Source organism: Aspergillus vadensis (genome assembly GCF_003184925.1).
Source record: "Aspergillus vadensis CBS 113365 unplaced genomic scaffold BO88scaffold_6, whole genome shotgun sequence".
Classification (NCBI taxonomy): domain Eukaryota; kingdom Fungi; phylum Ascomycota; class Eurotiomycetes; order Eurotiales; family Aspergillaceae; genus Aspergillus; species Aspergillus vadensis.
The window spans coordinates 458733-473584 of record NW_020292044.1 but is presented as its reverse complement, the minus strand read 5'-3'; the positions used below and the strand labels follow the sequence as shown (position 1 = coordinate 473584).

Here is a 14852-nt window from a genome sequence, read left to right as displayed (position 1 = left end):
GGCCGGATTAGCAGGTGGGGATTGAGCAGATTATTACTACTCACTCGCTTTGACTAGTATGATTCCCTCTCATTTTCTCTCAATTATACTCAATATGACTGACTACAGTAGATAGGCAGTATTGGCATCGGGTTCGATCTCGGGCCCTTAGTCGCTCGTTTTCGCCTAATTGTAATTTGCTTCCTCTTCTTTCGTTCCCCGCGATATGTACATCGTGCATGTCTTCTACCATCATGCTTGAATACAATTCCTTTCTTTTCTAGTATTTACTGATCTCACCATTTTCTATACCCTAATTCGGATACTAGTCTACATACCTGCAAGATGGACATGTCCATGTCTGGCATGGGCCACATGTCCATGGGAGATGGCGTGCCGGGTCTGTTCTATCTGCAGAAGATGTACTGGGCTGTTGTTGGTAGTGCCATCGCTGCTGGAACGGTCATTAATATCCTGAATCGTTTCCTCGCCTACCAAAGGTAAGCTCCTTTGTTTATCGAAATATCGTATGCTTATTCTATCAGGCTGAAGGACTCGTCCTTGACCCCCTCCAAGCCCAAGTCTATCTTCTTCAGCACATATGCCACCTTAACAGCCATCGTGCGTGAAGCCAGCTATGCGTCCTTGCCCCCATTGTCAATCCGCGGCCACTCCTATCACTTTGCGCCGCTGGGCCCGGTGTCTATCATCCTGGCCAACCTCATCGTCGTGCTCGTCTTTTGTTTCTACAAGCTGGACACGGCCGACCAGTGGAAATGGGAAGATGTGGGCTACCGCACTGGGTTCATTGCCATTTGCCAGCTGCCGTTGATCTTCTTGTTGGCAGGCAGGCAAAACCTCATTGGCATGCTCGTAGGTATGAGCTACGAGCGTCTTAATTGGTTCCATCGGTGGATCGCGCGGACGCTGTGGCTGACCGCTACAATCCACATGTGCTTCTGGTTTCGTGATTGGGGCCGTTATAACTACATCGTCTACGAGCTGAAGAACTACACCCTGGCAACGAGGGGTTTCGCGGCATGGATTATTTTGACCTTCATTGTGATCACGTCCGCTGCACCGATTCGACGGCTCGGGTACGAGTTTTTTGTTCTACAACATTTGGTGACCTTTGTTGGTTTCATCGTTGCCGTGTGGCTACATGCACCGGCAGAAGTCAAGGTGTGGGTGTGGATTCCGATCGGTTTTCTCGTCTTTGACCGGGTGGCGCGCTATTTATGGGCTACCTATGCGAACCTGTCGATCTTCCATCGTTCAAAGAGTCCGGCTCATGCTCTCTGGGCCAATCGGGCGACTTTCACCCCGTTGCCAGGCAATGTAACTCGAATAGCGATTGAGAACCCCGGAGTCGGGTGGAAGCCGGGTCAACATGTGTTTCTCACATGCCACTCCATTGTGCCTCTGCAGAGCCATCCCTTCACCATTGCGTCCATTGCAGAAGACAACAAGATGGTGATGTACGTGCGCGCAGAAAAGGGCGGCACTCAACGCTTCTTCCGATATGCATCGAAGAACCATCAGGTGCTTGGGGCTAGTGACCAGGTGCCTGTGAAGCAGGCACGTACAGTCTTCATCGAGGGACCGTATGGACAAATGCGGCCTCTGAAGCAGTTTGACAGCGTAATTCTCCTCGCCGGCGGTATGGGGGCGACATTCACCGTGCCTTGCCTGCGGGATATAGTCGCCAAGTGGAAGGCTGAAAGCACAGCGCGGCTTGCAGCAACCAAGCGAATCCGATTCGTCTGGGTGATCAAATCGCGCACGCAGCTGAGCTGGTTCGACCGTCAGTTGCAAGAGGTGCTGAGGGATGTTGAGGAAGTTCGGCTCGCCAATCCGGACGTTATTCGGGAAATCGAGATGAGCATCTACATTACTTGTGACGAGAAGCTAGAGCAGGCGCAGAACACGCTCTGCGCCCAGGAACAGTCGTTCCAGCTGCAGACAAGCTTACCTGCGAAGGAGAAATCCCTCGAAGCGGAGAAAGCAGCGACCGACGCTGTAGCCATAGAATCTGTGGAGCAGTCTGGCTGTCAACCAGACGGAACATGCTGCTGCACAGCGCCCATCAAAGATGAAGATGCCATCGACGCTACAACCTGCACATGCTCAGGGCATGCCGCACCGCAGTCTACCAGCGAGCTTACAACAGGCTCAGACTCGAAGCCAACGCAGAAACCGCTGCCCAATCTTACAGTCCTGTCTGGTCGACCACATGCCCGCACGATCATCCGCAAGGTCCTCGAGAAAGCAGAGGGCGAGAGCGCGGTAGTGGTGTGTGGACCGAGGGGGTTGTCCGACGACGTGCGACGCAGCGTGGTGTGTCTGAGCGACGAGCGCGCAGTACATAAGGGGACGGGGGCGCAGGGGATATACCTGCATGTTGAGCAATTTGGGTGGTAGTACACAGCACATAAGTAAATAGCATATGTTTTAGATGATATGATACCCTAACCACTTTAACAATAATGATATTGAACCAAATGCAATCTACTTCTACCATTAAACTGATTCAATAAAACCCTATACAGTACACTAATGAAGCAATAGCCCCCTCTCCATCCTGTCCATCAATACCAACAATAAAAAGAACCAAAAAGTCGGGCACCCAAACAGGCAACCAAAACACTTCCGGCGTAGCTCCAGTGAGTCAACCCATATGACGTAATCAGCCAGACCTCCGACCACCAACCACTCCAATTATCATCTCCATCCATCAGAACAAACAGACCCCTGCTGCCAATACCATCAACCACAACCTTATCACCTACATACAACCATCTACCAACATACACCCAATTCAATTCAATCTAATCCAAAATGGTCTTCCGCTTCGTACGTCCCAATCCCCAATTGCACCCCATCCCCATCCCCCCAAAACCCTCACTACCCCCTCTCCCCCCGGGAAATACTAATATCTGAACAGGCCAAAACCCTCGACCCCATAACCCTCTTCCACGCCCCCAACCTCCCCAGCAGTAAATCCGCCCTCTCGATCCTGCAACGCGCCTCCACAACAGCCGCAAGCACGACGTCCACTCCCCGCGGCGAATTCCAACTGGAGGTGAGCACCGCGCCGCCGACGAACGACCAGTTGCGGAATATCCTCGAGTATGTATCTGGGGGTAACACGGGGAGTGGAGCGGGGATTGGCAAAGTTTATGGTGTCGGGGAGGTGGTGAGGGGGGCGAGGGATGCGGAGGATGCGGTTAAGAGGTTTAAGGCGGATCCGGAGGGGACTTTTGTTAGACCTATTGTAAGTCATTTCCAATTCTTTGGAATGGTTGGGATTGTGTTGGTGTTATGGATTGGGGATGATACTTTGGGATTGGGATGCTAATTGGTTTGTAGACGGTCGACTGGACGAAAGGACAGGCTGTGGTTGGAGATAATGAGTCGGAGATTCTGAAAATGGTGCAGGAGTTGGAGTGAAGGGGTTACTACTATTCTGATTTTAGTATACTGCAACTCATGCAGGTCTACGATAGCTGTATCATACACAACTCCTTTCTCTTAACCCTCCCATTTCGTATCCGTTCCATTAAAAGTACTCGCTAAAACAATCCTCGAGATCCAGCTCGTGCCCGAATAGAACTCCCGTCATTCATGCAGCCTAAAACATCGTTCCGAATGATCCGTCCGTCGCGATCGGTTTGCGCGGCGAGCCGCGGCCTAGCCCGTCCATGGCCGGCTTGCGGTGTCTGTTACTGTCAGCATGTATACAGATAGCAGTCTGGTGGGAAGCCTACCGGAATGTAAATCCAACAAATAATCCCTTGCTCATCTTATCATCACGCTCTGCCATCTCTTCCAGCGCGCGTTGCTTGTCGTGAACCTCCTTGTACTTGGCCATGTCCGCTTCGTTGGTAAAGTCGTCAAAGTAGCCCGCGTCTGTCTCCGAATCCAGCTCGGGCACAAACGGCGCACGCTGCTCGCGCAGATGGTTGAAGTCCACCTCGCTGAAGTAGTCGTGCGCGTGGATCTCTTGGATGTTCTTGAAGCGCTTCTCCTTCGAGGCCACCAGCTTGGTGATAAGGTCCCACGTGCGTCGCGACAGGAAATAGTTCGGGTCTTCGTACACCGGCTTGCGGAGCACCTTTTGCCAGTTCTTCAGGTTCTGCCACGTCTCGTCCACCGTCGCGCCTGCAAACGGCGGGTATCCGGCGAGGGCCTCGAAGAGCATGCATCCCAAACTCCAGTAGTCGACCGTAAAATCATACTGCTCGCCCTTGAGCACTTCGGGTGCCATGTAGTCGGGCGACCCAACAATCGACTTGGCGTAGTTTACCTGGCGCTCCCGCAGCGACCGATATCCCTGGCGACGCTCTGCCACCGTGCGCTGTTCCATGGGGCGACCGAACGGCACCGGCGTGTTGCCAACCTCCTCCAGCTTCACCCGCATGGACTCAATCTTGCCAGGGTTCAGCATACCCGCTGCCAGGCCAAAGTCGGTCAGCTTGACGTGACCACTTGAGTCAATGAGAAAGTTTTCTGGCTTCAAATCGCGGTGAATGTACCCCAACGCGTGCAACGCATCGATACAGCTGAACATCTCTGCAATGTAGAACCGAGCATGGCGATTGTGCAAGACTCCGGTGTTGTTCAACAGCGTGCGGAAGTCGCCTCCCGGCACATACTCCATCGCCAGGTAGATCTGGTCGTCATCCTGAAACGCGTACAGCAGCTTGACCAACCAGTCGCTCTTGGCGGCCGTCAAGATATCGCGCTCAGTGAGAATATGGCGGATTTCGTCCAACTTGAAGAGTAACTTCTTGCTCATCACCTTGAGCGCGCACACCTCCCTCGTATCCTTCTTCTGCGCCAGGTAAACCTGTCCATAACCTCCCTGGCCCACCTGGGTCAAGATCTGAAAGTCGTGCTGGCGGAGTCGAGTGCGGCGTTTGCGGAGGTGGGCCCGTTCCCGACCCAGATATTTCAGCAGAGCGGGCTCATACGTCTCCATCGGAGTGGCGGGGGGTTCGGGGTTGGAAGACCGGAACTGCGCATAGCGGTTTTGGCGGTTGTGCACGTAGCTCAGTAAATCAAAATAGTGATCGAGGAAGTCTAAACAGTTAGCCAATACACTGGTATACCTGCAAGGTATGGCACCTACAAAGCTGTGTCACATTTACCAATCGCTTCACTCTAGGATTCTGCAGCTTCTCCAACTCCTCCGGGGTCAGCCCTCGCATAGGAACCTGACGACGCTGAATACTCTCGAGATCTCGTTGCTGGTATGGCTCATGACGGGAGATGGCAGCAGCCGCGGGGTTCGGACCGAGGTCTTTGGTGAGACGGGTGGAGTTGGGAGGGGTGTTTTCTTTGTTGGCTTTGCGCGTGGGACTGCCCGGTGGCTGACGGATGACACTTTCGGTAAAGTCTTCGCCGGATCGGGGCGGCGCGAACATGGGGTGGTTGTAGTGGTTATAGGTGCCTTTGGTGGGCGAGGTGGGGTTCAGCTTGAGAGCTTTTTCGAACACGTTGGGCAGGTCGATTGCGCCGGGGGGCATGCGATTTTTGCTGGGACTCCCTTGGGGGGTTTGCACAGGGCTGGTGAAGCCATTTTCAGCGGGTGTGGAGGGGCGATCGAGAGCTTCATTTCCGGCACGAGTATGAAGGAGTGGCGGCGGGTTGGGGAGACGGAGGCCCGGGCGATCTGAGGTGTCGATATTGAGAGCCATGTTGGGCTCGGAGTGTGCTGGCGACCGTTCTCAACAGGTGGAGGTATGGACCAGCTCAAACACGGGTGTCTCTAATAACGACCGCGAGGTGTAAGAGGTCGTGGCGGGGGATTAAAAAGGAACGAGGGATAGGAGATTAAAGCACGAGTAGAGAGACTCGGAATCCCAAGCGAATGGAAAAAGAAATGGGATGGAAAACAAAACGGAAGATTAAAAAAAGCAAAGAAGGGGTGGAGAGACAGGAAAAAGCAACGAGGAAGAAGAGGAGATCAATGACTTTGTTCGGGCAGGAATGGAGAGAAGCAAGGACGATGACCCGACGAGAACAAGTCAGTCAGGGGAGACAGAGACGATGCCCGATGGAATTGATTGGGAATGATGAAGAGGGAGAAAGAGAAGAAGGAGAGAGAGGAGAGAAGTTGTTGAATGAAGTAGGGAGGAAGGGGAAAGAGAGGGGGGAAGGAAGTGGAAGTTCAAGAAAGTGAATATTCTCTCTCAACTCTCTTACTGTTCTTTCTTTCTTTACTTTCTCTCTTCCTTCCTTTCTTTCTCTCAACTCATCCACTTTTTCCTTCTTCTCCCACTTACAGTTTAACTTCAGCAAGCAAAAGATGAGCCGCAGCTGAGAACCAGCCACTCTTGACTGAACAGACCAACGAAATGCCACCGATCCAACTCTGCGCCGCCCCTCTCTCTGCGACCATCGCAACGTTGCTGGGGTAACTCCCTTGTTCCGATCCCATCTGCTCTCCATTGCTGGTTACGATGCCAGGGCCAGCCGCGAGTCAATCTCGTTCCTGACGCCCTTTCGGCTGGTGATTGGGGAACTCGTGAGGCTGAGGATGGAGTCATCCTCTCCCACCACCAGTCAGAGTGTCTCTGCACGTCATTTTCCCACTCAACTACCTTTAGACGAGGGGGGTGAGAAACTAGTGTGTCCAGCAATCTGGGTAAAACTAGTCGTCCTTCTATATCTGGAACCTTGTTGGGTGAGATCGTCTCCGATCCCATGGGGCAGATCTGAGTTGATCATTTACGGAGGGGGGAGAACTGGTTGGTGGTGGTGGTGATGCTAAATTTCATCCCCAGCCATCGGGTGTATACAGACAGCTCTGACACTGACAGTCACACAACTTAGTGTTCCGGTCCAGACTACAACAATTCCATTCTTTTAAATTAAGCTATTCAACATTGAAACAACACTACTACTAGCAAGTTGATTTAGAGAAGAGGGGTGCAATCCACACCGGCGTCATCGCGCCCTGGTTCTTGTTTACACTTCCCGTAAACACAACCAAGGAACCGCTCCCATAAGCAGTGGAACCTTTCTGTCTTCCAAACCATGGTTCATCTCCCAGCCATCAACTAGACTAACCCCCCCCTCTCTTTCTCAATAATACATAGTAATAAATAGCCCGGTTTAACAGCAAGGAATAAATTCAACACAACCCAGAATATTCCAATTACATCATCACTCAAACAGTCTTGGCCCGTTGTCCCGTCTACCATCATCCCTCAGTCAGCAACCGGTTGAAAAACAAAGAAGCAGAAAAAAAAAGGAATACTCACAAAAAAAGCCAACCCATAAGACGGCGTCGTAAAAGTCACCTTACTCCCCTTGGGAAAATGAAACACATCCCCAGGGAAAGCCTCAACCTTTTGACCGGTCTCATCCGAGATCTCGAACTTGCCTTCCAGGATGATCTTCATCTCATCAAAGGTGTATTCGTAAACGAGCGGGGTGCCTTTTTCCAGACGGTAGAAGCCGGCCGAGATGGGGTTTTCGGGGTTGTAGCTGTCACTATACATTCCGTATTTAGTGTCTAATTGACAACTTATATATAGTAGTTTGTTTTTACTCATGCGACAAGGAGCAATAAAACAGTGTACTTAGTAGGTATGTGTAATGCAATGGAATGGGGGTATATACCTCGAATCCACATCCCCCAGAAACGCATTCTCATTGGCAATGAGCGGAGGCTCGAAGATTTGTTGAGATCGAGGGTGGTGCTTGAATGGGATGGCCATGTTTGCTGTAGGAAGTTTGTACTTGTAGTCACGAATGGGTACTTGTATGGGAGTTTTTTTAAGATTCCATTCTATAGATATATATACACTGGGAGGATATTGGCATTTTATATACCGACACCTCTCCGACATTATCCTCGAGCATCTCTTATCCCATTACCTACAACGGAGATTCTATACTCGTGCGGAGTAATCGATCCCATTCTCCTCTCTTTCGCTATTGCTGTTTGTTTGGCTCTCTTCCCACGGATCCGACACCCGTTGTGGGATAGATAGCACGCTTCGACATATTAAGTAGTAGACATAGATTGAGACGATCACAGTAGGTGTTGGCGAACTGAGGGGTAGTCAGTTAGTAAGCAAGCAAGTAAACAGAGTAAAGTCGATGAGGGGGATTTGTTCAGTTCCGAAATGTTATCAGAAAGAGAGGAGTGAACCGGGGTTCCCTTGAAAGTTACTGATAGAGACAGGCATAGTATGTACGGAGTACCACTATGGACTATCCTAGAAAGTGATTAGAATAGATAGGATACCACATCCGAAAATGAACCAAGGCCTAGTTAGTAAGACCAAGTAAGGCAAGGAAGGCATGGATGGACATCCGACGCACGGCAGGGGAAGCAAGCAAGCAGACAAGCAAGTAAGAACAGGATATTTTACCCCAGATGGGTTAGTACTTCCGACCAATCCTCGTGGAATTTGATATGATATGATACGATACGATATCAAGGTTACTTAGTAAGTAGTAGTCTACCTAGTTAGGTCACCTAACTAACTAACTACTAGTCAGTCCCCCTCGCATAGTATCCATCCATCCATCCATCCATCCCCTCTTCCATTCACCTCCATGCTGACCCCGTCTCACCCCAGCAAATCTTATACTCAACCACGAAATCCAACAACAGCCAGAACAAGCAAAGCAAAGCAACTGACCATACTCGTCATCTTCATCATCCATGACGACTTCAATCAAATTCCAATAACCCTATACTATCTATCCTAACTAGTCCAATCCACCTGACCATACCCTCATTATTTTCGTAGAGAAGAGAAAAGAAACAGCTCACATGCACTTTGCCAGTGTCTGAGCCCCTCTCCCCTCCCCCTCCCCTTCCCTTCCAGCGTAATGATCATCCACCTGCCCAGTTAAGTAAAGCCGAACCCGAACTTGCAAGAGCCTATCCTATTCTATCCTATCCATCAGTCAGTCACTTTCTTCTCCATCTTCACCCCACCCACCCGGGGATTCTTCCCCTATGAAGAGTGTGTATCTTCAGCACCCACCACCGAACTCTCCACAAGGTAAGAAAAGGAAAGGAAAGAAAAGAAAAGTAGGTTAGCTCATCCGCAGATTTACTTGCATACTAATTCTCCCACTCAAATCAACACCCACCCCCCACCATGCAAGGCAAAGCAAGATCCGAAATCAGACCACGACAGGAGAAGAAAAGAGGAAAAACAGAAAACCAACCAACCAACTAACTAACTAACTGACTAACCAGGCAGAGTAAAAACTAACTCAACCTTTCCCTTTCCTAAGCAAGTAAAACGCAAAGCTGAACTAAGCCCGTAGTAGTCCTGCGGGTTTGGTGGGGATCGGCCGGTCTTTAAAAACGCTGGCTTTTCCCACCTTTGTCTTGCCAGTCCTGATCCTTTTCTTTTCTGGTAGTTTGAAGAAACAAAGAAGAAGGAAAAGAAAAAGACAGAGGAGAGACAGGAAATCTCGACTATCGACAAGAAAAGCACACCGATCGAACAGCCCAAGCAACAAAAAACAACGGACAACCACTACAGCCACCCAATGCAGATCTTCTTCCTCACGCAGAAATCCCTCAACTACTTCCTAGCAGCATAACCATCGTCGACTCGCATATACGCCCCGACTGTTCATCTTGTAGACAGTTGTATACGATCGACCATTTTTCAGAAAACTGTCCCCTGCGACTGCCCGCCTACCATCGCCTGTCTGCCCCCATTCAGACCTAAATTCGAATCGCCAAACAGTCAGTCCTAGTACTCATAGTACACTCCCCTTGCGAACTACTATCGTCTGTCCCATGCGCCATTCAGTCTGCCAGTAATCCCGGTCGGAATTCTTGCTCTTCCCTAGCGACACTCAAGACCATACACCGACGCGCCATAGCTCGACATTAATTCATTCCAGAAGAAAGCACCCCGGGACCTGACAAAACTTCCAGGTAGTCCCGTAAAGAATGTGACTATTTGCTACACTCATCGCAGAACGCCTTGCTGATTTCGAGCTCCAGTGTAAGACCCCGCGCGACAATACCCATTCAAACAAGCCAAGAATCATATATTCTCCGTCGCGCCATCATCCCTTCAATCGTTCAATCGTCTCCAAGCAATCATTGTACAGCCCTCGCAACCATGGCTACTACTGTGTCCATAACGAGTGATTTGGAGCCTTATCTGGCATCCCTCCGATCGTATCTGGCTAAGAATAAGCCCCCAGCTTCTCCAACAGAGGATCCAGCCGAAGAGTCCGAGACGAATACCAGCTCGAGCAATTCCGACCAACAAACTCAGCGAGAGCAGCCATGTCGGAAAGGAAGCAAGAATAACGATCGTGCTGGCCGCCCCCGCCCGGTGATGAAGATGCGCTCGTGTCGAACACACTAGCACTGGTCTTAACCGAGGAACACTATATAAATGAGCTGGTGTTCTCCACAAGTACGAATAGCAAAGCAGATTCAATGAAACAACAAGAAAAGCTCAAACATACCTTCCCATCCCCAATCCTGCATTACGTTGATCCAATGCAATTTGCCGCGAACCGTCTTTTCGAATTCAATATTCTCCAACGGGGACATAGCGGAGCTCCGTCGCGAGTTTCCAATAGTAGCCTTAGAGGCCAACCATTCCTCCTGGATCGTCCTCCTCCATGGCTCCTTGGCGTAGGTACTACGGACCATCTGATCATTCGGCCTAAGGCTAGTGAGAGGTACTCTATCGTTCGTCGAAGTCTCCATGACAGAGTTGATCCCACGCCCAGACGATCCCCGCAACCGTTGTTTCTCATCTTCGAAAGCGTCCCTGCGGGCCCAGACTTCGCGGACTATCTCAATGCAGCGATCAATTGAGCCCAGCATGAGGCGAGTTTGAATAGATTCCCACCGGCTCAACACCCACTGACGATCATCCTCTTGCTCTGCTTCGGATCCTGCCGCTAACAGAGGGAACATTTGGATAATCAGGGTTCGAGAACTGGAAGGAACGGTAGCCAACAAGATCAGCACGCGCTTGGCAAGCTCGGAGGTCGGCTCCGAAGGCATCTCAGGCACCGCCTGGTGAAGGTATAGCAGTGTTGCCCAGCGATAAGCATGGGCTGTTTGAATACTATGCTGGACCTCAGAAGATGGGTCTTCTGGGGGCTCGAAGAATTGCGGTGGTTCCCACTGCTCAACAAGCCTTTTCAGCTCTATGGCTTGCGAAATGAGCGAGATGGAATTGGATGTCGTCTTGCGTACACGCTGAACCAACCGAGCCACTTGATTTATGAGAGGGAATAGCGTCGTTGCACAGCCCATCAAAGGATCAATCTCATGTACAGCGTGACTTGGGAGTTGGAAAAAGGGAGCATTCACCTCCTGATCCCCCGATTCTTCACGAGAGGTCAAGCGAGCAATTACGTCCATATACAGCCACGTGTTGTAAAGGAAACGCACCCTGCTCAGGTTAATCCCACGCATTTCGCCTTGAGCACCGAGCCCCACCACTTGTGAGACTAGTGCTTTGGCACCTTTCAAATGCTGAATGCAGGTACGAGTGTGTTGGTCCCAGGTATCGGCAAACGCAAGCGCCAGGCTTGTCGCTAATGCTGCATCAACCCTCATGTTCCGTATGTCATGCACCAGGTGGGTGATGCTCTGGCGCATGTGATCCACACCGTGAACTCTTAAGGCTGGAAACTCTTTGCTTGAATGGAAGGCAGCAAGCGAGAACACAGCATGATACAGAGCTGGAGTCTCCTTAGCCAACGGCCAGATCAAAGTTCGCCACGGATTCTCGTGGACACCGTCCTTTACAGACAATATCCCACACGTCACCCTATCAAACTGCAGAACCAGCATTTCTGGGCTTGCAATGCCGAGGTTGGGTTCCCTGCAGATGTTGAATAGTTCCTGGTGCGTAGCGATGTTCATGTCGGCGTTCTCCGGCCGCCCGGACTTCATGCTTCGGTCGGGCCTTCTTACTATCTCCTCGATATCCTCATCATCAACCTCCATCAATTCTTCGAAGCTAAAACCTTCTTCTGCATATGAGTTGTTACGCCCAAGGTCACGTTTGGGCTCGCGCCCATTCCCCGGCCTTTGCTCTACTGCAGCCAATGAGACATCAGAAATCCAAGAAATCTGGTCTGAAGGGGAGATGTCTGTGAATGACGATGCGAGAATGTCTTCATTGAAGCTCACTGGCGTCAGCTGACCAATAAACTCATCTGGGTTGCCAAACGAATCCTTGTCGCTGAATGAACGCCTGTTCGTGCGTTTTGAAGGCGATGCATTCTTCGAGGTCAGGTCAGCAAAATCCATAAAAGAACCCGAGCCCATGCAAGGAAGGCTAGAGGCAGCTTGCTGTGACTTTGATGCCCTGGATTGGTTCTGTGGAATAGAGGATCCTGAATTTTCTGTACTTGGGTTCTCATTAGACTGATATTGGATAGCTACAGGAACGTCAGCAATACACCTTAAAGTTGAGATGGCCTGGGGCTGTTAGCATACCTTTCTTTGTATTTGCACTGCCATTCGTGCCCCCGACGAAATTCTTCTGCCCAAAACCGTTGCGCCATTTGAATTTCTTTATGTATCCTTCACATGTCACGTTTCGCTTCCTACATTGAATACAACTTGGCTTGGTCTCGTCACATTTCAATCGCTTGTCCTTGCAAGTCTGGCAGCCTGGATAAGGTGAACAATAAGACGTCAGCGCGCTGCGACTTATGGAGCGTCTGTGCCCTTGTCACTCTGCTCATGCCTCTTGTGCTCCTATTCTAACACATCTGTCGCCCCCCATGCCCATCGCGCTAAAACTAGTAGAAAAGTAATGATACCGTACCGTTACGGCTCTTGGTCTGCTTCGGCTTGCTACGATCTTTGGCAGCACCTCGCTGGCCTGCAGTCGAGTTCTTGGGAGAGACAGACGGGTTGGAATGCCCGGCAGCCGATGCGGAGGGACGTTGAACGTCTAGAATAGCAGATGGGGGAGGGATGTTGATGTCTTCCATATCGGAATCTAATGTGATGATGACATAAACGATTCCAGATGGAACGTGTCATAAAAAGTATGAGGAGAAGAATATAGTTGTCCGAGGAAAGAGGGACGGGGTTCGCCTCGTCAACTAGGTGGTGGGAAGGGAAGAGGGGAGAGCAATCGAACAGCTTTCGTGGAGACTTCCAAAGCAGATAAGGCTGTTTTGACTGTCCGATGGCAGGGAAACAGAAAGATAGGGAAAGCCTGGATGTGCGATAGATAACTCAACGCCCAGAGGCGGCCCCAGACGGTGAGGAGAGAGAGGGACCTCCAGGTGATAAGAGTTGCACTAGAGCAGCAGATTGCGGAGACAGCTGGTGCAAGTTGTGCGACGCGGATTCGTCGATCCGAGGTAGGAGCTCAGACAAGAGCCGGGTCTCCATTGGAAGCATGGCGATTGGAGCTAGAACACTCCCTTTCATGCAGGTTTCGATGATAATGGATGGAGGCGGGAGGGGAAGAGACAAACGCCACGGTTTGCGAGGACGAGAATGCCCGTCGACCAGTGAATGCATTTTTTTTTTATTTGAGATAAAAACACAAAGGTGGCAGCAGTTGCTCAAGAAGGGGTTACTGAACACAGGGGACACCACAGACGATGTTGAAACAACGCTGCGAGGCGGGGATAGGATGACAGACGCCACCAGGGAGCAGGATGAAGTTGAGAGGGATCGGAGAGGTTCAGCCGGTGTGGGCGACAGCAGTTGATTGCAGTTGGTGGGTGGTGGAGGGAGGTAATCCCCGCCTTCCTATTCGACCGCCTCGCCTTGTCACCTGCCGGCTTATCCTCGACTTCACAGCCACCGAAGCACAAAGCAGAAGATACTACGATTGTACAGACTTCTCCCAGTAGGCAACAGGCTCCAGTCTGCCCTCTACTACTTGACTTACCGTCCGTCTATCCTATCTAGGTCCCACACCATCCAAAACATCCATTCCTGGATAACGGTTGACCGCTTCACAATGGGTAGGACAAACAATCAGCAGCACCGGACTTTCAATCACAACTCGTCTCAAAATCTGCCCATTCTCTAGACAAGTGCCATCTGCAATGGAACGCTCCGATCAGCATGGCGGAACTCCAAGGAGGGCATGTGGTCAGTCGACCCGACAGTCTGTCCGTTTGCCAGGAATACAACTACAATGCCATGGTCTAGACTTATTATACAAGGTTGTCGCCTGTTCCCAGATGTTAGACAATGTCTTCCGCCCTCGGATAGATCCACGAGTAAGAATCAAGCTGGTCTCCAGGATGACTGCTGGCCTCGTGTTTGTTCCAATCCCCGGGACATTCAACGTCACTCGAATGGCTCTCTCTCTGGTCGGCAACCGAATGCATCCCGGCGTTGTGTGCAAGACCCAGTTGCACAGCTAGCATCAGGTGCAACACCTAAGCTTTCCCTGCTTTGGAGAAATAGCAATCCGGACGGGATAACGGCATGCTCGCAGTAAGTATTTGGAATTTTGCGTGCCCAGTTGTGCGGAACGTGTTTCACGAGTATCTTTTGTACGCTCCTGACTATCTGGGTTGTGTCAACATAAGGCTACATTGGGGTCCTTTGGCGTGGGGGCCATCATAGGAGAACCTGGTTTGAAATGGTCGAGCTTTTGATGTCACCTGGGCGTTGGTCCTTATTGACCGATTTCGGCATTGATCTGAACCCGAGAGCGGGAGGGAGGGAGGGAGAGATAAGGCGCCGGGAAGATGAGGGGATAATGGATCCCTACTCCGCACGCTATTTTGGACGGACACAGCGAACCCCTCGCAAGTGGGTCGTAGTAATCCCTCCAAGACATTGGCTTTGGGGGATCTCCAAGGCATCGATAAAGATGCCAGGTTGCCACTGAAGTCAATTTTATGCGGCATACGTGATG

The 14852-nt window shown here is 50.9% G+C and overlaps 5 protein-coding genes across 5 annotated transcripts; 2 read left to right on the top strand and 3 right to left on the bottom strand.

Moving 5' to 3' along the window:
* Positions 1-88: 88 nt before the first annotated feature.
* Positions 89-2474, top strand: BO88DRAFT_384604 (ferric reductase family protein). Its single transcript, XM_025704712.1, has 2 exons — positions 89-479; positions 525-2474. Exons 1-2 carry the CDS (start codon positions 325-327, stop codon positions 2398-2400), a joined length of 2031 nt encoding a protein of 676 aa, XP_025564866.1. The 5' UTR covers positions 89-324; the 3' UTR covers positions 2401-2474.
* A 343-nt stretch (positions 2475-2817) lies between these two features.
* Positions 2818-3800, top strand: BO88DRAFT_433877 (uncharacterized protein; the record flags this gene model as incomplete). The annotated part of the gene is made up of 3 exons (XM_025709451.1): positions 2818-2832; positions 2924-3253; positions 3349-3800. The coding sequence occupies 3 exons, from the start codon at positions 2818-2820 to the stop codon at positions 3427-3429; spliced, it is 426 nt and encodes a 141-aa protein (XP_025564865.1). The 3' UTR covers positions 3430-3800.
* On the bottom strand, positions 3743-5678 carry BO88DRAFT_413248 (serine/threonine-protein kinase; the record flags this gene model as incomplete). Its single annotated transcript, XM_025708114.1, has 2 exons — positions 3743-5061; positions 5111-5678. 2 exons carry the CDS (start codon positions 5676-5678, stop codon positions 3743-3745), a joined length of 1887 nt encoding a protein of 628 aa, XP_025564864.1.
* Positions 5679-7023: 1345 nt separating this feature from the next.
* On the bottom strand, positions 7024-7731 carry BO88DRAFT_403235 (cupin domain-containing protein). The gene is made up of 3 exons (XM_025706320.1): positions 7609-7731; positions 7248-7479; positions 7024-7180 (listed from the first exon to the last, which is right to left on the bottom strand). Exons 1-3 carry the CDS (start codon positions 7704-7706, stop codon positions 7154-7156), a joined length of 357 nt encoding a protein of 118 aa, XP_025564863.1. The 5' UTR covers positions 7707-7731; the 3' UTR covers positions 7024-7153.
* A 2686-nt stretch (positions 7732-10417) lies between these two features.
* Positions 10418-12951, bottom strand: BO88DRAFT_413246 (Zn(II)2Cys6 transcription factor; the record flags this gene model as incomplete). Its single annotated transcript, XM_025708113.1, has 3 exons — positions 10418-12390; positions 12449-12625; positions 12783-12951. The coding sequence occupies 3 exons, from the start codon at positions 12949-12951 to the stop codon at positions 10418-10420; spliced, it is 2319 nt and encodes a 772-aa protein (XP_025564862.1).
* Positions 12952-14852: the final 1901 nt, after the last annotated feature.

Excerpts from the sequence above, each read along its gene's own strand:
- BO88DRAFT_403235 (XM_025706320.1), bottom strand. The coding sequence starts at position 7,706 with ATGGCCATCCCATTCAAGCACCACCCTCGATCTCAACAAATCTTCGAG. Across the intron at positions 7,480-7,608 it reads CTGGGGGATGTGGATTCGAG|TGACAGCTACAACCCCGAAA; the intron begins GTATATACCCCC and ends CGGAATGTATAG. Across the intron at positions 7,181-7,247 it reads CTTATGGGTTGGCTTTTTTT|ACGGGACAACGGGCCAAGAC; the intron begins GTGAGTATTCCT and ends GGATGATGGTAG.
- BO88DRAFT_384604 (XM_025704712.1), top strand. The coding sequence starts at position 325 with ATGGACATGTCCATGTCTGGCATGGGCCACATGTCCATGGGAGATGGC. Across the intron at positions 480-524 it reads CGTTTCCTCGCCTACCAAAG|GCTGAAGGACTCGTCCTTGA; the intron begins GTAAGCTCCTTT and ends TTATTCTATCAG.